Source organism: Durio zibethinus, chromosome 21 (assembly GCF_047325235.1).
Source record: "Durio zibethinus cultivar Kanyao isolate XHJ-2024 chromosome 21, ASM4732523v1, whole genome shotgun sequence".
NCBI lineage: Eukaryota > Viridiplantae > Streptophyta > Magnoliopsida > Malvales > Malvaceae > Durio > Durio zibethinus.
In genome coordinates, this window is record NC_143182.1 from 8,301,881 (window position 1) to 8,321,420 (window position 19,540).

The following is a 19,540-nucleotide window of genomic DNA, read 5'->3' on the forward strand; positions in this document are numbered from 1 at the left end:
TTGTGTTTACCATCATTGAAAAATCTCCATGAAACTTTTTCTGTGAAGGATTCTCCAATCCCTTCCTAACAATGCTAAAACAAATCACCCAACTACCTCTTTTGGACAGCTGTTCTCCTCTCCAGCCATGATTCTTAACCTGGGATTTCTCATTCCTCAAACAGATGACTATCGCCAAAATTATAGTATAACATAAAGCAATTTATGGTACACGATTAACAAGATCAGCATCATCTTTTGTTTTTGGAAAAAGAAAAAATGGATGCAAAGCATAATCTATATTTAATTATAATCAGTGTAAGAAGTCTATACAGATGCATCATCTTCTATTTGTCCTCAGCCAACCAACCTAGTAATCAACCTTGATGTCAATGCCTCAATGGAGATTAATTGCAATCGGTTTTCCAACCATTGGCATTTGCTCTGTTCACTGTCCTGTTTTTCTTCAAATAAATTATGTGCTTAATTTATATCCCTTCAACTTGCTAATTGCTACAGTACTTTTTGTTTCCTAACTTTAGCTGGCCTTGCGTGTTAACCAAAACCAATGCTTGTGCCGGGTATATGTCTTGCTGAAGGAGCAAATGGTCAGGGTCCTCTAGATTTTAATTACTTGAACTCAACGAATGTAGTTCACCTTGATTGTCTTATTGATTTAAATCCGAATATAGTCCGACCAGACATATTACTTATTAGCCTTGAAATCGACTCAGTTAAACAGGAAATTTATTAACAAGTGTGTTCAGTTGAAAAGCAGAGACCATTATCAACACCGGGAAATTATATAATGAAATCCTAGCAAGTAGATAGAAAAAAAATTTGATCATATTATCTAGTTTGTTCATGAACAAGAGAAGATTTTAATGGTCGCATTAAACTCAAGAACACATCCTTCAACCAGAAGACTCTTTTCCACTTCTCACCAAGACGATCATTATGTCAGTATAAACCAAGAAACGTTCAAAACCTGAATAATGTTCCTAACTCTGAGACTAAACCCATGTGAATGAACACATTGTGTTCAACCATTAGCCTGACTTAAAACCTGCTCCAACTGCAAACTTTTAACCCTAGTATTATATTATTAAATCAAAATAAAGAAAAAATGTGAGACTGGCTAACGGCATTCAGGCTTAAGGGATTCAAAATGCTGAGGCAGAGCCCAGAGCTCAAGGTGGTGACCTCGGAAATCTCCCCTCCAGGGAATCTAAACACGTTTTGTTCTGTTTTGTCAAAGACCTGATTAAAATAATAGCCAACTAACTCCACTTTTAATAGCTTCTTTGTAAGCTAAAGCAGCCACATTAAAAAATCAAATCAAGAAGTCAAGAACCCACAATTTTTGGTTGGGCTTCTACAAGTCCAAGTCCACCCAAAGCTTCAGTATCTGGGCAGGGCTAATCTGTATGTGGACTCTTTCCCTCGGTGGACAGGAAATATCAGGATTCTTGACACTTACAACGGAGACAACCGAAAGAATTTCAACTAATAACAATTTTGAGTTTTAACAGTCAAATTACAATAAAAAACTACGCAAATTTTGATATATTTATTAGTCACATTTTTTTTTCAGAACGAAGGTTCGCCTTCAAATTCTTCATAATTGAAGTACAGAAAAGCTAGTCTCGATAGAAACTTGTACCCTTGTATTGAACAAGCTAGATTGATATTGCAAGTGGGCAACACAATCCTAGTCTTCCAAACTAATAATGCACCGCAAACCCTCTCCCTTAACCATGAGCTCAAATGCCTTGTTAATCTCCGAGAAAGGGACTTGATGAGTTATAAATTTATCCAACTCCAGCTTCTGCATGAAAAACCATCAATAATTTACAGTAAATGGCCTGCGCTTGTGAGAAGCAAAACCTAAAATTAGATTGTAAATGCAGACAACAAAATTGTCAAGTACCTTGTTCATGTACATATCAACAACAGATGGGAGATCAGTCCGGGGTTTGTAGTTTCCAAAGAAAGTTCCTTTCAATGTCCTTTCGTTAAGCACATTGATGGGCCTGGTCATGAACATTGCTTCCTTGCTAGGCACTCCAACAAGAACAGCCGCACCCCACCCCTGCATAATCATGAAATTAATCCGAGGCAAGGACAAATATGATAACATGACTTAACTACTGGAAGTTATGAAGTCTATTCATTTGAACAAGCTAGAGACTGAACAGCTTGTCAAGTCTATGACAGATAAACAGCATTTGCCAACCATGAATCAAGCGAATGTCATTTAGACAAGCTGCGTTGTTACATGAGGTTTAGACACATACATCATGGACACATTCAAAAGCTGAAATCATGGCGCTAATGTTGCCAGTGCATTCAACGCTCCTGTCAACCCCACCGTTGGTCATCTCAGCAATAACCTGTAAAGATTTAAAAAAAAAAAAGTTTCTGCAAACTGATATTGATGATGTCTGAAAAAGGATGCAGATAAGTGTGTGTAAATTGAAATGAACCAGGGTGAATTGACATAGAAGAGATGAAAATTTGACCTCTTGAACTGGCTTGTCATAGTCCTTGGGGTTCACAAATTCTGTTACTCCAAACTTCTTGGCTAGCATCAACATTATGGAACATACAGAGAGATGGAAAGAAAGAAGTTAGGGTCATTATTCCATCGATTATTTATACTTCTAAGTCTAGAAACAGAATTGAATAGCCAAAAGCAACATGTACTACCTTCCTCGAACTTTCTAGGATTGACATCCACCCCTATAATTCTAGATGCTCCAGCAATTCTTGCACCTTCTGCAGCCTACCAAAGAAATATGAAAAACAAGTTTTTATTCTTTTATTTTTTCCCACTTCTTCCTGTTCCAGTTTAGAAAACTTGGTGTAAGTTAAATGAACTTCTAAAAACTTTTAGGAAACTTTACTTACTGCTAGTCCAACAGCTCCCAATCCAAAGATAGCTACTGAGGCACCCTTTTTGGGTTTTGCCACATTTAGAGTAGCACCCAATCCTGAAATTTTGAAAACCAATAATTTCATTCAGTAGAGGTTTTTACAGCAATGAAGAAATGGCAATTACTATAGTGAAAACAACCTGTTGAGATGCCACAACTGAGGACACAGACTTTGTTCAAAGGTGCCAATGGATTGATCTTTGCAAGACAGCCTGAGTGAACGACTGTATACTCACTAAAAGTTGATGTGCCAACAAAGTGATTTATTGGTGTTCCATTGATTGAAAACCTAGACTTTCCATCATTAAGCATGACACCTCTGTCTGTATTAATCCTCAGCAGGTTACACAGATTGCTTTCCTCAGACTTGCAATGAGAACATTCTCCACACTCCCCTGTGAACACTGTAAGCACATGATCTCCAACCTCAAGGCCTGTTACACCTTCCCCTACACTCTCCACAATCCTGTTAACATAAAACTCAGTCAAACAAACAATTGCAAGGAAAAAATAAAATCAATCAAGTCGTCCCAAATTGGATTAATAGTATGTGAATTGCTTAGTTAGTTCCTCAATGTAGTTCAGGTTTTAGTTTACTTTCAGTGCCCGCATTGCATTTGAATTATTTTGAAAGTTGCATATGTAACACAATTTTGCTTATTATCAAATTTCCCCTACTAATTATTGCTTTTTTTTAATACGATAATGGATTTCAAATAACAGATTAAGGCTTTAAGTCAATTTCCAAAACGGGGGAAACAAAATGGAAAGTTCTAATTCCAAATTATGTCACTTGCAGCTTTATTATCCAAAGTTGATTTAATATACATAGATTCGCTAATTGCCGTAGTTAACATTTATTTCATGAAGAACCAAAATTTCAATACTGTTATGTAATGATATTGTGAATTCAATTGCTTATAAAAATAAAAGTCTATAGCATACCCGCCTGCTTCATGGCCAAATATTCGAGGAAACAATGGCGACTGGCCCTGTAAAAATCCAAACCAAAAATCTTTTTCACTAATTAAAATTGCTAAAAAAAAAAGGAATATGAATCAGTGAGAAACTCACACCAGCACCAGATAGTTACGTAGGCAGATTTTATTTTTGAAAACCACAATTACCAGAAGGGAAGAGTAAAAACTGAAAAGACATGTAGCATAAAATAAGGCCCTGAATTGTGAATTCGTGATATTCAATGACTCCTAGAGATATTTTATAAAAGGCGAGAAGACATGTTGGCATATCGCTCGTCACGTGAACCAAGAAACAGCTTTTCAAACCAAAGGTTTTCTCAATCACAAAAATTAAGATTGAAACTGAAAGGTCTCTTTTAGTTTTCCCACGTAGGAAATTGATAAGACCTTACAGAATCAGATTTTTTTAAATTCTAAACCTCAAACATGTGATGAATACATTTTCAGAATGTAGAATCTATTTGGATAAATTATGATTCCTTGGAAGAAATTATTAAAGCGAAAAAAGGGCCAAAACAAGATATTTAAGATGCATCATAGGATTCGGTTGAAAATTACACACCTTGGCTTCCCAAAAGTAGAGATCAGTGTGACAAAGTGAGGTATATTTGATTTTGATCCTCACTTCCATGGCCTGTGGTGGAGCAACTTCCACTTGCTGAATCACCAATGGCTTCCCCGCTTCCCATGCAACAGCTGCTGCAAACACAAAACTATCAACTATAATTAGAATTTAAGAAAAACATAAATGATGCCCATTTCAGGATCCATTTCCTTTGATATATCTTAAAACTCATGGTAATGCTCGTGTAAAATTCATTAGCCATTTCTAGGATAACATTAACCAACAAACCAGAAAACTTTTGCGAAACAGATAAATTCAACCAGAAACTCGAGTTCAAAATGAGGAGAGATATCTATTAACCTGAAAAACCAGAAAAGCTCACTTTCAAAGGAATGAAATTAATGTACCTTTGCAGCGAATAACAAGACCAGCAGTAATCGACATGGTAGACTTGGCTGAAGAACTAAAGGAAGACAACAGCCTTGTTTGTGGTGGAAGACGCTCAGGAGCTTTGTAAAAGAGCCGCGAATGACTGTGAAAACACCTCCCCGTTCACCTTTTCAAACAGCGTCAAAGCTTTCCTTATGTGACTCGTACGTTACGTAAAACAGATACTAATATCTATAACTACGAAAACCCTGCAATTGTTTGCTAGCCCACTAGTTTTTATATATGCTAACCCAGGTTTAATTCATATTTTTTAAAATTTATTTTAATAAGTAATTTTTTATATTATGATAATAATGATAAATACTAATAATTTACTTTGATTTTGATATAATATAACTAAAATTTAATAACTTTTTATATAATTTTGATTTTAATAACTTTTAATAAAATTTTGGTAACTTTTTATATTAATTTGATAACTTACAATATAATTTTAATAACTATTGACAAAATATTGGTAAACTCTTGATGTAATTTAGTAATTAATCTTCTAAGAACTTATGATATATTTTTAGTAATCATTGATAAAATTTGTGTTGTCTTATATTAATAATGAATTTTCGTAAGAAAGTGTAGTTTTAATTCTAATACAAGATAATTTTTTTTATTATGATAATAATAATAATAATAAATACTAAAATTTAATTTTAAATTTGATGTAATTTAAATAAAATTTGATAACTTTAATAAAATTTTAATTTTGATAACTTTTGATAAAATTTTTGGTAACTTATAATATAATTTTGGCAACCTTCGATATAATTTTAGTAACTTTCGATACAATTTTGGTAACTTATAATATAATTTTGATAACTTTCGATATTAGTTTGATAAATTAAAATATAATTTTGGTAACTATTAATAAAATTTTGGTAACTTCTTGATGTAATTTTAGTAATTAATCTTTTGAAAATTTATAACATATTTGTAGTCTTCATTAATCAAATTCGTGTGGTCACTTATTTAATAATGGATGCTCTTAAGAAAGTGTAGTTTCAATTCTTATATAAGATCATTTTTATTTTATATTATGATAATAATAATAAATACTAAAAAGATTTAATTATGTTATCCATAATCAAATGATCAACTCATAAAACATATAAATAATAAAATCATTAACAAACATGTATAGTTAATATATTAAAACAAAAAATCAAAAGGTAAAAAATAGAAATAAAAAACACATATGCATTAATGACTTAATTATGATTATCTTTAATGAATTTATTTATTAGCATAAATTAGATATACAATTGTTTTTATAACAACTAAATAAACAAACTTCAAGCAATTGTTTTATTTTTACGCATGCTAAGCTTTGATTTCATTCTATTTGTATTTTCATTTTATGTGAAAAATCATTTAACTTATAAAAAATGAGTCTAATAATAAAAAAAAGTCATTAAATTAAAATTTATAAAAAAAGTTACTAGATAGTTTAATTAATTACTTGTAATATTTTTGAACTTAAATATTTTATTGACGATATTTTAGTTAATCATTTTTAGGACTTTTTTAGTCTAATTATAAAAAAAGTCTAATAATAAAAAAATTAGTTTAAATTAAAATTTATAAAAATATTTACTAGGTATATTAAAATAAAAAAAATTGAAAGGCAAAAAATAAAAATAACAAACAAATATGCTTCAATGACTTAATTATAATTATTTTTAATGAATTCATTCATCAACATAAGCTACATATACAATTGTTATTACAACAACTAAATAAACAAATTAAATAAACAAATTTCACATAATTGTTTTATTTCTATGCACATTAAGTTTTGATTTCGTTCTATTTGTATTTTCATTTTATATGAAAAATCATTCTACTTATAAAAAAAGGAGTCCAATAATAAAAAAGTCATTTAAATTAAAATTTATAAAAAAAAAATTACTAATAGTATTTTAATCAATCATTTTTAATATTTTTAAAATTAAATATTTCATTAAGGGTATTTGAGCCAATCAATTTTAGCACTTTTTAGTCTAATGATATCAAATGGAATCCCGATTAAAGTTTGAAAATGCTTTAATGAAATAAGAATAAGATGGTTGACGAATTTTTTCAACAAAACTAGGCACACCCAAAATATGCTAAAAGAATGGAAGAAGAGCAGTCTTGTGCCTTTATACAAAAATAAAGGTAATATACAAGACTTTCAAACTATCGAAGAATAAAACTTATGAGTCATACTATAAAATTTTGGAAGAGAGTAATTGAATGTAGGTTGCAATATAAGATCATTATTTCTGAAAACTAATTTTGATTTATACCAAAATGCTCTGCAATAGAGGTGATCCACCTTTTAAAACTTTTATTGGAAGATTTTCGAGTGAAAAAGAAATATATACATATAATATTTATTAACTTAGAGAAAGCATACGATAGAGTTATTTGAGAGGTGCTTTATGTTTTGGTGGGCCTTAATGAAGAAAGAAGTCCCTTTAAATTACTTAAATATAGTTAAAAATATGTATGAAAGAGTGAAAACGAATGTGAGAATGATTAAATGCATGACAAATAGCTTCCTTATTACCTTAGGATTATATCAAGGCTCAGCACTAAATCATTTCCTTTCTATATTAGTTATAAACGAGCTTATTGGACATATATAAAATAAAGTGCCATGGTGTATGTTATTTGTCGACAATATAGTCATAGTTGTTAAAACCTATGATACCCTTAACATGAAATTAGAATTATAAAGGAGTGCATTGGAGTCTCAAGGTTTTAAATTGAGTAGATTTAAAACTGAATATATGAAACGCAAGTTTAGTAACCACAAAAAAATTGGTACTAATGTGTTAAGTTGGATGGTGAGGAAGTACCAAAAAATAGTCAGTTTTGATATTTGGGATCAATTATTCAAAGTGATATTGAGATAAAAGTAGATGTCAAACACAGGATTCAAGTAAAATAGGTGAGGTGGCAAAGTATGTCGGATGTATTATGTGATCACAACATGCTTTTAAAATTAAAAGCAAAGTTATATAAAACAACTATAAGGCCTAAATTACTATATGAAACTAAGTATTATGCTATTAAGAAACAACAAGAGAAAAAAATGAACGTGGCAAAGATAAGGATGCTTAGATGGATGTGTGGTAAGACTAAAAAAGATAAAATAAAAAATTCAAAAAAAATTAAGGGTAATATGAATTGAAAAGAATATGAGAGAGAGTCATTTGTGATAGTTTGGACATGTGAAACATAAGCCTAGCTATGCATTTGTTAGGAGAATTGAGTCTCTAAATTTAAAAAAGATAAAAAATTTATAAGTAGACCACATAAGATATGAATGCAAGTAATACAAAACGATATGATATTTAAGAAATTAGATGAAAATGTGATTGTTGATAGAAATTAATAGCACAAGAAATTCAAATTATAACCTAACTTAATTTTCTTATTTGATTTTTCATATGGCTAACCCCCAGAGTATGGGATATAAAGCTTAATATGTTGTTATTAGTCTAATCATAAAAAAGTCTAATAATAAAAATTTTTCATTTAAATTAAAATTTATAAAAACATTTACTAATAATGTTTTAGCTAATTATTTTTAACACTTTTGGAATTAAAATTTAAAATTTTATAGAAATATTTAGGTTTATTACTATTAACATTTTTTGAATTCACACTTTTATATATAAAAGATAGATGATTTATCAAAAACCACTATTTTCTTTTCTCTTTACATGTGATTCAATGTGAAGGTAGATATATATAAATATTTTGTTGATTGGTGAAAGTAAGTATAGACACCCTAATCTGTTTGGAGTTCTACTTGTTTCTATTAATTAAAAATAAAAAAAAGAAAAAAAATTAGTGATTAAGTTTACTATGTGTGTGGATTAAAAAGGTTGAGTTAAACCTAAAATTTGAAGGGAAAGTTTAAAGAGAATCAAAATCCTTTCTGGATTAAGGTTCTTTGGATCAAAACCTTATAAATACAAACCCTAATCAAGCCTAAAAAAACACACAGATTATGAGAAAAAAAAATGCACGGCAGTATTGAGAGAAAATTTCAATAAAAGTAATTGTATTTTTTTTCAAACAAAAAATTTTGGTTGAAAATATTTAACAATTATCCAAAAATGAAAATATTAAAATTTAAAATGATAAATTTTTTAAGAAATCTATAGGTAAGAAATTTTTTAAAATTTGTCTCAAATAGTAGAAAAATTTAAATGAAACTTCAAAAAATAATAGTCATATTATTTTTTTTCAAAGATAAAAAAAAAAAAAAAACTAATAAGAGTTTTTTTTCTAAACAAAACCAAATGGTGAAAATTTAGAAACAAAACTTAAAGATATTTCTAAATAGACCTAAGTGGTGAAAAATTTAGAAATAATAGAAATTATAAAAATAAATTTTGATGATGAAATTCTTAGTAATCGCAAATGGTTGATTATCTAAGAAATTTTTAGGTGAAAAAATATTTCTAATTTTGGCCCAAATGGTGAATGAATTAGATATATGTTTAACAAAAAATAAAATAAAAAATGATTAAACCTTTTTTTTTATGACGGAACATCTTCAAGAAAATAAATAGGATTCTTAAATACTTTTAAGATGAGAAAATATTTTTAAGAATTCTACCAAATTGATAGAGAAATCTTAAGAATTATTTCTAATATAAAATTTAAAACCATTAGAATCAAGACCTTAGGATAATTTAAAATAAAATGGTACCATTTTTTGGATGGACATGTGAGGGTGCTATAACATTCGCTATATGTAACCAAACTCTCGAACTTTATTCTGATTAGTAGACCAAAATTTATTTTTTTAAGGATCTTTAATCAAGCTTAGGTGCTCTTTAAAATGATAGATTTATTAGGTGGTCAATCACACCTAGTTAAAAAAATTAGTGGCGACTCTTCTTGTTAAGTCTAGCTATAGATTTATGGATCTATATATTATTAATGAAATATACTAATATTTGCCACATAACTATTATTGATAAAAGAAATCTTAATTCGAAACTTTATTTAATAAAATTTCAAAACTCCCTCCTAACAAAACCAAAACAATATTCTAAAATCCTAAACATTAATGTAATATTTCCTAAACACTACTTTAATGCCTCTTTATAAATTTCATGGCTTGCTGATAATGATCTAATGTCTCATCTAGGAAGTCAAGCAATCACTGCCCATGAGCTCCTATTAGTTGCACCACGGCCTTCAATTCTTTCATTTTTTCTTTCATTCTAACGCTTTATGTACAATAGTGTATAATTGATTGAACAAGTACCTTAGACATTTTTGTTTTTTTATGCACATGCCTTTCCATAGCTTACTCTATTTAGTATGTTTCTTGCATTCATTAGTCAAGGCTTCTACCTATACTATGTACTGATCCACTATCTTTTATAGTATTTGGCTATGTCTTTGTGTCCTAGCAGTAGTATTTTATCTTTCTACCATCTTTGTTTTCAATAATTCATTTTCTTTTAAGAGTCGAGCAAGTTTGGTTATGACGAATGGATGTGTCTTGTCTAGATCATTGAATAAGGCTTTCCACTGATCTCTTTGCTCAATAAGGCTCTAGATTTTTTATTCTTACAACTTCAAACTTTTTTCCATTTCTACCTTTAATTGCTTATTTTCTTGCTCTAGCTTATCTTTCTCAATTTAGAGTTTCCTTTTAGTCGTTTCCATTTTGAGTAAGGGATTTGAGGAATTACCTTGAGAGAATGGTCAACTATTTGTTCTCGAGGAAACATAATGTCCTTGCCCTTCTTTATATGCCATACAATATATTCTAGGGTGATATCATAAGTAAGCTTTCTCTGGTTAACCTTGATGGTTTGTTTCCATACCTTTTTTTATCATTTCAATCATTCCATATGCCTTTTTTCAATGAAAAAAAATTTCACTGGTTAAATTCATAAGTTTCTGGAATAAATTGCTCACATCCAGATTATCTTCTCACCAAAGTTAGGGCATAAGTAATAGCACCCCATAGGCTTAATAAGAAAACTCAAGGTTGATTCTCATAACTATATAACACTATATCATGACATATCCAAGGTGCTATCTAAATTATCCTTTGGCTATCAAGCGCACAAAAATATGAAACTCATTATTTTTTCAACTTTACTTTAGGTCATGTACTGCAATAAAACTCCTTGATTGAAACACTATAACAAAGATATGGTTTGCGAAACTAGCTTTCTTCACACCCAATATGGCTCTTCATCCATACATAAAGTAACTGTAAACACCCATTAAATCAACTTTTACCATTTTTGTGATAAAAATTCAAGAAACGAATGGTTTCTGCTAAAATAGTTGGTGCTACATTGACTTTGTATGCTAACTAATCGACAAAGTCTATCTCTACGATATCAACATATCCAATGACTTTTAAAAATATTACTAATCCATATAAAGCTATAGCCATTGCCACTAACCCTAGATCATCATCCAAATGCCTCTGGATAAAGTTTCGTAGAAAATCTCATGGGATAGCCTTACTTTCACCTTTTGTCTTTACACATGCATCAACTTGATGCAAGCTAAGTCTAAGCATTTGCACAAGCTTTTTATGTTAACCCACCTTATTTGACTAATAAATCTTATTTGGGTTTGGCAAATCAAAGCTAAGTAAGACCATATACTCTTCAATCGTTAACACCATATTTGTTTTATTGAAAATGAAACACCTATAAGAAAAATCCCAAAATTGAATGATGGTTTTAATCAGATTATTGTCTACATCTATTTGAAGCAGTAAAGCTATGTCCTCATATTTATTCTTAAATAGCTCTTGCGTTGTTTTACTCATGCATCCCCAAACATTACTTAGGTTAGCCAGGTCATTTTGTTGGAGATCGAGATGAACTTTCTCAAGCAATAATGAGATAAAACCTTCAGGTAAGCAATTACCTTGTTTTTTTTTACCTTCTTCTGACTTGATTTTCACTTGATGAGCAAATTCATAACGAACTGATGTAGACTTTAATTATATTTGGCTTTCCATAAATATAGGTGTGAGATTTGATTTATCAATAATTGATATGTGACAAACATTCCCTATATGAGAATGATGCAAATGACAATATTAAACATGACCATGAAAATAATGCATAAATGATATTGAAATGATGCAAATACACAAAGTCAAACAAACAAAATGGTTAGATCGTAAATCGTTTCTTCTTCTGTCCTAATTTTAAAGTACATCTATCAACGTGTAAGAGTGGCCTTATCTTAAAGCTAGCCTTTTAAGTGTAGATTATATGTAAAGTTAAGTGATTTGGACTACTAAAGGTTCTCAAATTATTTCTTACATCATTATCCATCACAAACTAGTAAGATATTTTAATCCTCACCCATCATAGGCTACCAATGAAAAAGATTCAATTTAAGTGGGAGTATTTCACTAGACATTATAGAGATTATCATTTCACGAGAACGTAGGTACTTTACTCCCTCCTAAAAAAAATAGAGTTCGGGTATAGAGCTCATGTAATGCAAATGTATGTGATAGTGTATATGAAAGAACATAAAATTTTCAACCCCATAAATCAAATGAGAGACAAAAAAGAAAAACATCAGTAAACAAATAATAGAATCTTTACATTTTAAAACCATTAGATCGAAAGATATGATAAATTTAAAATTTATGACCTGACTCTCTATTACGTCTTAAGTAGAGTCGCTAAACTGTCATAACATATAGATTCGTGAATCTATAACTAGACTTAACAAGAGGAGTCACCACTAATCTTTTTTTTAAGTGTGACTAGCTACCTAATAAACTTATTTTTTTAGGGACCCTTAGTCAAGCTTAGGAGTTTCTTAAAATGATAGATTCATTAAGTGACCAATCACATCTAGAAAAAAGATTGGTGGTGACTTCTCTTGTTAAATTTAGCTATAAATTTATGGATCTATATGTTATGACAGTAAGATTTAGTCCAAAAAAGTTAGAATGTGTTTGGTATATAAAATTATGAAAAGATAGGATAAGATAATATTAGGAATAAAATTAAATTAAATAATGTCATCCTATCTTTTGTTGGATGTACGTAAAGATTAATATAGGATAATTTATTTATTGATCAAAATTATCTTTTTTTTTTTAAAGTTTATACAATTTAAATTATTAATATAATTTTTAAGGATATAAGAATATATATAAATTTAATCTTATGGATTAAAAATAATCTTCTCCACCTTAAAAGGATTGAATCATCTTATACTAAAAGAATGATTAATCTTTCTTATAAATTATAATCTTATCTTTTTCTTTAGATACAAATAAAATATAGTATAAAATGATTATGATCTTATCATGTCTATCCTTTTATACATCAATATGACCTAAACACAAACAAAAAAAAGTCTTTTGAATACCATGATCTAATATTTATCCATTGTTTTGGAAATAAGATTTTGTTGGTTTATAAGGTGGGGGAAGAATACAATCATACAAAGCAACGTTTTGGACGTTTGAACAAATGGGTTTCTCCCGCGTCCATAGAGTTGGACTCATCTTATCAAGGTTTCCTTGTTTTAACTCAACTTGGTCATTCGGCTATTGCCCACTTAGTGCTTATTGGCTACTTTATTTCAGTTTTTTGCTTTGAATTTATCCCAAAAGTCACCAAGAAGGAAGGGCAAATACTAATGCGCCCGCATTAAGTTTTAGATTCGAGTTGCTTTTTGAGATTTGCCTTTGTATTATTCACCATCAAAGCTGGCATCTTATAGTAATGGTTTTTGTTCAAGGCAAAGTCAATATGTATGTTGTAGAAAGGGTGGTTTCGATACATATATTATATATGGTGGTATTTGGAAATTGGATCATGGACTATCTCCGGAGCCTTAGGAATGGGCTTTAGTTGGCCCGATTATTGGGTTTCGAGCAATTTTATTGATGAAAAAAACTGCCCACTATCCACTTACTATGAATCAACTGATCCAATTCCCTCTGGTCACAATAGATTAAAGGCCCTTGTACCCAGTTCCAACACCCGAGGGTGTCCCACATATGTCAAGTTTGGAATCTAACTATGGACTTGTAGTCTTGAGAGCCTAGAATATTGAGAGTAATAATCGTTTTTTTTTTCTAATGAAAGATGGCCCCAGTGAGAGTGGGGTTGATCACGCATGCCATGCCAGGCTTCTAGCTCATAATGTAAGATTGTTTTCTCTGCCAATCTCATTGTGAAAGCATTCAGTACCTTGGAATTGTGACTGTCATGTTCTTCAGTCCTTATGTCTAAGATATTTTGCATATTTCTACCATTAAATGAAAACCTAAAACACATTTTGGCACATCGCATTAATGTGTGTCAATATATATATATATATTATATTTGATTTATGCATTTTCATGTCATTCATTTGGGGTTATTTGGCGTTAAGCATCAGCTGCCATTTAGTTTAGAACTAATACGTGATTTTTAGTAATATGAAGATAATATAATATTTCTCCAAAAATTTAAAAATCATTTTTGTTATGGTTTAATGTAATGAATCGATTCTAAATTACTATAAGATCATCAACATGACAATATAGATAATCAAAAAAAAAAAAAATTATTACATCAAGAGAGTAAAATTCTAATACAAGTAAAGAGGAAGGAGAAGCATGATTCAAAATCAGACCTTTAATATCCTCTCAAAAGGTTTGAAGACAATAACCGAAAGAAATTTCGACTTTAAACAATTTTGAGTTTCAACAGTCAAATTACAACAGGCAACTACGCAAATTTGGAGCATATTTTGATAAATTTACGGAGCAAGTGTGGGTTGTCCTTGTTATTGTCAATGAAAACTTCCATAAGCTTTTAGTAGATTCTTTATGGATGCTAAATATCACTTCATATAAAAACATGTAAACTTGATTGAGGTATAATGCAACAGTAGTCGTATTTTATTTCAGAAAGAAGGTTCGCCTTCAAGTTCTTCGTAATTGAAGTACAGAAAAGCTAGTCTCGATAGAAACTTCTACCATTGTATTGAACAAGTTAGATTGATATTGCAAGTGGGCAACACAATTCTAGTCTTCCATGCTAATAATGCACCGCAAACCCTCCCCCTTAACCATGAGCTCAAAGGCCTTGTTGATCTCCGAGAAAGGGAGTCGATGAGTTATAAATTTATCCAGCTCCAGCTTCTGCATGAAAAACCATCAATAAGTTACAGTTTATGGCCTGTGCTTGTGAGAAGCAAAACCAAAAATTACATTGTAAATGCAGACAAAATAAATTGTCAAGTACCTTGTTCATGTACATATCAACAACGGTTGGGAGATCGGTCCGGGGTTTGTAGTTTCCAAAGAAAGTTCCTTTCAATGTCCTTTCGTTAAGCACATTGATGGGCTTGGTCATGAACACTGCTTCCTTGCTAGGCACTCCAACAAGAACAGCCACACCCCACCCCTGCATAATCATGAAATTAATCCAAGGACAAATATGATACATGACTTAACTACTGGAAGTTATAAAGTATATTCATTTGAAAAAGCTAGAGACTGAACAGCTTGTCAAGTCTATGACAGATGAACAGCCTTTGCCAACCTAGAATCAAGCTAATGTCATTTAGAAAAGCTGCATTGTTACATAAGGTTTAGCAAAATACATCGTGGACACATTCAAAAGCTGAAATCATGGCGCTAATGCTGCCAGTGCATTCAACGCTCCTGTCAACCCCACCGTTTGTCATCTCAGCAATAACCTGTAAAGATTAAAAAAAACAAAAAAACTGTTCCCGCAAATTGATATTGATGATGTCTGAACAAGGATGCAGATACGTGTATGTAAATTGAAATGAACCAAGGTGAAGTGACATAGAAGAGATGAAAATTTGACCTCTTGAACTGGCTTGTCATAGTCCTTGGGGTTCAAAAATTCTGTTACTCCAAACTTCTTGGCTAGTACCAACATTATGTAACATACAGAGAGATGGAAAGAAAGAAGTTAAGAGTCATTATTCCGTTGATTATTTACACTTCTATGCCTAGATACAGAATCGAATAGCCAAAAGCAACATGTAATACCTTCCTCAAACCTTCCAGGATTGAAATCCACCCCTATAATTCTAGATGCTCCAGCAATCCTTGCACCTTCTGCAGCCTAACAAAGAAAAATGAAAAACAAGTTTTTATTCATTTATTTTTTTTCCAACTTCTTCCAGTTCCAGTTTAGAAATTTTGGTTTAATTAAATGAACTTCTAAAAACTTTTATGAAACTTTACTTACTGCTAGTCCAACAGCTCCCAATCCAAAGATAGCTACTGAGGCACCCTTTTTGGGTTTTGCCACATTAAGAGTAGCACCCAATCCTGAAATTTTAAAAACCAATAATTTCATTCAGTAGTGATTTTTTCATCAATGAAGAAATGGCAATTGCTCTAGTGAAAACAACCTGTTGAGATGCCACAACTGAGTACACAGACTTTATCCAAAGGTGCTAATGGATTGATCTTCGCTAGACAGCCTGAGTGAACAACTGTGTACTCACTAAAGGTTGATGTACCAACAAAATGATTTATAGGTGTTCCGTTGATTGAAAACCTAGACTTTCCATCACTAAGCATGACACCTCTGTCTGTATTAATCCTCAGCAGGTTACACATATTGCTTTCCTCAGACTTGCAATGAGCACATTCTCCACACTCCCCTGTGAACACTGGAAGCACATGATCTCCGACCTCAAGGCCTGCTACACCTTCACCTACACTCTCCACAATCCTGTCAACATAAAACTCAGTCAAACAAACAATTGCAAGGAAAAAATAGAATCAATCAAGTCGACCCAGATTGGATTAATAGCATGTGAATTTGCTTAGTTGATTCCTCAATGTCGTTCAGGTTTTAGTTTACTTTCATTGCCTACATTGCATTTGAATTATTTTGAAGATCGCATATGCAACACAAGTAAATTACTTATCATCAAATTTTCGCTAATAATTAATGTTTTTTTTTAATACAATACTGCATTTGAAATGGAAAGTTCTAATTCAAAATTATGTCAATTGCTGCTTTATTCTCCAAAGTTAACATTTGTTTCTTGAAGAACCAAATTTTCAATACTATTCTGTAACGATATGGTGAATTCACTTTGTTATAAAAATAAAAGTCAACAACAAACCCGGCTGCTTCATGGCCAAAAATTCGAGGAAACAATGGCGTCTGGTCCTGTAAAAATCCAAAACAAAAATCTTTTTCACTAATTAAAATTAAAAACAAAAGCTAAAAGAAAAAGAAAAGAAATATGAATAAGTGAGAAACTCACATCAGCACCAATAGTTACAAAGGCAGATTTTTCTATTGAAAACCAATATTACCAAAGGGGAAAAGTAAAAGCTGAAAAGACACGCTAGCACAAAATAGGGCCCCGAATTGTGATTTCAAAGCTAACTTCTCGAGATATTTTACAAAAGGCGACAAGACATGTTGGCATATCGCTATTCACGTGACCCAAGAAACAGCTTTTCAGACCAATAGTTTTCTCAATCACAAAAATTAAGATTCAAATTAAGAAACTGAAAGGTCTCATTTGGTTTTCCTACTTAGGAAATTGATAGACTTTACAGAATCAGATTTTCTTAAATTCTAAATCTCATGCATGTGATGAATACATTTTCAGAATGTAGAATCTATTTGGGTAAATTGTGATTCCTTGGAAGAAATTATTAAAGGGAAAAAAAGGGGTCAAAACAAGACATTTAAGATGATCATAGTAATCGTTTGAGAAACATAAAAAATGATGTGTTACACACCTTGGCTTCCCAAAAGTAGAGATCAGTGTGACAAAGTGAGGTATACTTGATTTTGATCCTCACTTCCATGGCCTGTGGTGGAGCAACTTCCACTTGCTGAATCACCAATGGCTTCCCCGCTTCCCATGCAACAGCCGCTGCAAACACAAGACTATCAACTATAATTAGAGTTTAAGAAAAACATAAATGATGCTCATTTCAGCCTACAGGGTAATACCCATTTCAGGATCCATTTCCATTGATATAACTTAAAACTCATCGTAATGCTCTTGTAAATTCATTAGCCATTTCTGGGAAAACATTTAACCCACAAACCAGAAAACTTATATGAAACAGATAAATTCAACCAGAAACTCAAGTTCAAGATGAGGAGAGATATCGATTAACCTTAAAAAACAGAAAAGCTCACTTTCAAAGGAATGGAATTAATGTACCTTTGCAGGGAATAACAAGACCAGCAGTATTCGACATGGTAGACGTGGCTGAAGAACTAATGGAAGACAACAGCCTTGTTTGTGGTGGCAGATGATTAGGAGATTTGTAAGAGAGCGGCCAATGAGGGTGAAAACACCTACCGTTTACCTTTTCAAACAGTGTCAAAGCTTTCCGCACGTGACTCATGCGTTCATATATACGTACGTACGACAGATACTAATATATATCACTACGAAAACCCTGCAATTGTTTTTTAGCCTATTTGTCAAAAACCAAGCTCTCCTTGTCTCCCCTGCTTGCGATTCAATCTGAAGTTAAGGTATATATATATATTTTTGGGATTGGTGCAAGCGAGATTTTGTCCAAACACAGTTAACGCAAACGAAAAGACGAGATTTGAATACCAGGATCAAATATTGTCCCTTGTTTTAGAAATCGGATTTGGTTGGTTTACAAAGCAACGTTTTGGACGTTTGAACAAATGGGTTCTTCCAGCGTCCATAGAGTTGGACTCATCGCATCTAGCTTTCCTTGTTTTAACTCAAACTTGCCCACTTTCTGCTTATTGGCTTCTTTATTTCAGTCTGTCTTTGAATTTATCCCAAGAGTCACTAAGAAGGAAAGGCAAATGACAACTGCGCCAGCATTAAGTTACAGATTCGAGTTGCTTTTTGAGATTGGCCTTTAATTATTCACTATAAAAGTTGCATCTCATGGTTTTTTTTCAAGGAAAAGTCAATATGCTCCTTTTAGAAAGGGTGGTTTCGGTACATAAATTATATACGGTGGTATTTGGAAATTGGATCATGGACTATCTCCGGAGCCTCAGAAATGGGCTTCGGTTGCCCGATAATTGGGTTTGGAGCAACTTTATTGATTCAAAACACTGCCCTCTGGTCACAATAGATTGAAGGACCTATCGAACCAGTTTCAACATCTGAGGGCGTCCCACATATTTCAAGTTTGGAATCTAACTATGGACTTGGAGGCTTGCTTGGAGCCTAGAATATTGAGTGTAACATTACAATCGATTTTGTTTCTGATGAAAGATGGCCCCAGTGGCAGTGGGGTTTATCATGTATGCCATGCCAGGCTTCCAGCTCATAATGTAAGATTGTTTTTTCGGCCAATCTCATAATGAAAGGATTCAGTACCTTAGAATTGCGACTGTCACGTTCTTCAGTCCTTACGTCTAATATATTTTGCATATCTCTCCCATTAAAAGTAAAACAAAAACACATTTTGGCACATCGCATTAATGTGTGTCAATATATATTTGATTTATACATTTTCACGTCATTCAGTTGGGGTTATTTGGCGTCAAGCATCAGCTGCTATTTAGTTCAGAACTAATCAGTGATTTTTGGTAATATGAAGACAATATAATATTTCTCCAAAAATTCAAGAATAATTTTTTTATGGGTTAATTTGATGAATTAAT

General features: G+C 31.6%; 2 protein-coding genes across 2 annotated transcripts; both read right to left on the reverse strand.

Annotated features, from left to right (window-relative positions):
* Window positions 1-1,333: 1,333 nt before the first annotated feature.
* On the reverse strand, window positions 1,334-3,455 carry LOC111305381 (alcohol dehydrogenase 1-like). The gene is made up of 7 exons (XM_022902868.2): window positions 3,056-3,455; window positions 2,890-2,972; window positions 2,689-2,764; window positions 2,502-2,563; window positions 2,277-2,372; window positions 1,910-2,071; window positions 1,334-1,807 (listed from the first exon to the last, which is right to left on the reverse strand). The coding sequence occupies exons 1-7, from the start codon at window positions 3,225-3,227 to the stop codon at window positions 1,691-1,693; spliced, it is 768 nt and encodes a 255-aa protein (XP_022758603.2). The 5' UTR covers window positions 3,228-3,455; the 3' UTR covers window positions 1,334-1,690.
* Window positions 3,456-14,785: 11,330 nt separating this feature from the next.
* Window positions 14,786-18,401, reverse strand: LOC111305380 (alcohol dehydrogenase 1-like). The gene is made up of 10 exons (XM_022902867.2): window positions 18,099-18,401; window positions 17,665-17,801; window positions 17,034-17,080; window positions 16,308-16,633; window positions 16,142-16,224; window positions 15,940-16,015; window positions 15,752-15,813; window positions 15,522-15,617; window positions 15,161-15,322; window positions 14,786-15,057 (listed from the first exon to the last, which is right to left on the reverse strand). Exons 1-10 carry the CDS (start codon window positions 18,283-18,285, stop codon window positions 14,941-14,943), a joined length of 1,293 nt encoding a protein of 430 aa, XP_022758602.2. The 5' UTR covers window positions 18,286-18,401; the 3' UTR covers window positions 14,786-14,940.
* Between the last annotated feature and the right edge of the window lie 1,139 nt (window positions 18,402-19,540).

Coding starts and splice junctions, on each gene's coding strand:
- LOC111305381 (XM_022902868.2), bottom strand. CDS start 3,227: ATGCTTAATGATGGAAAGTCTAGGTTTTCAATCAATGGAACACCAATA. Junction 2,973..3,055: donor CAGTTGTGGCATCTCAACAG/GTTGTTTTCACT, acceptor TCAAAATTTCAG/GATTGGGTGCTACTCTAAAT. Junction 2,564..2,688: donor TCCTAGAAAGTTCGAGGAAG/GTAGTACATGTT, acceptor TGTTGATGCTAG/CCAAGAAGTTTGGAGTAACA.
- LOC111305380 (XM_022902867.2), bottom strand. CDS start 18,285: ATGAGTCACGTGCGGAAAGCTTTGACACTGTTTGAAAAGGTAAACGGT. Junction 17,802..18,098: donor TCTTGTTATTCCCTGCAAAG/GTACATTAATTC, acceptor TTGTGTTTGCAG/CGGCTGTTGCATGGGAAGCG. Junction 15,814..15,939: donor TCCTGGAAGGTTTGAGGAAG/GTATTACATGTT, acceptor TGTTGGTACTAG/CCAAGAAGTTTGGAGTAACA.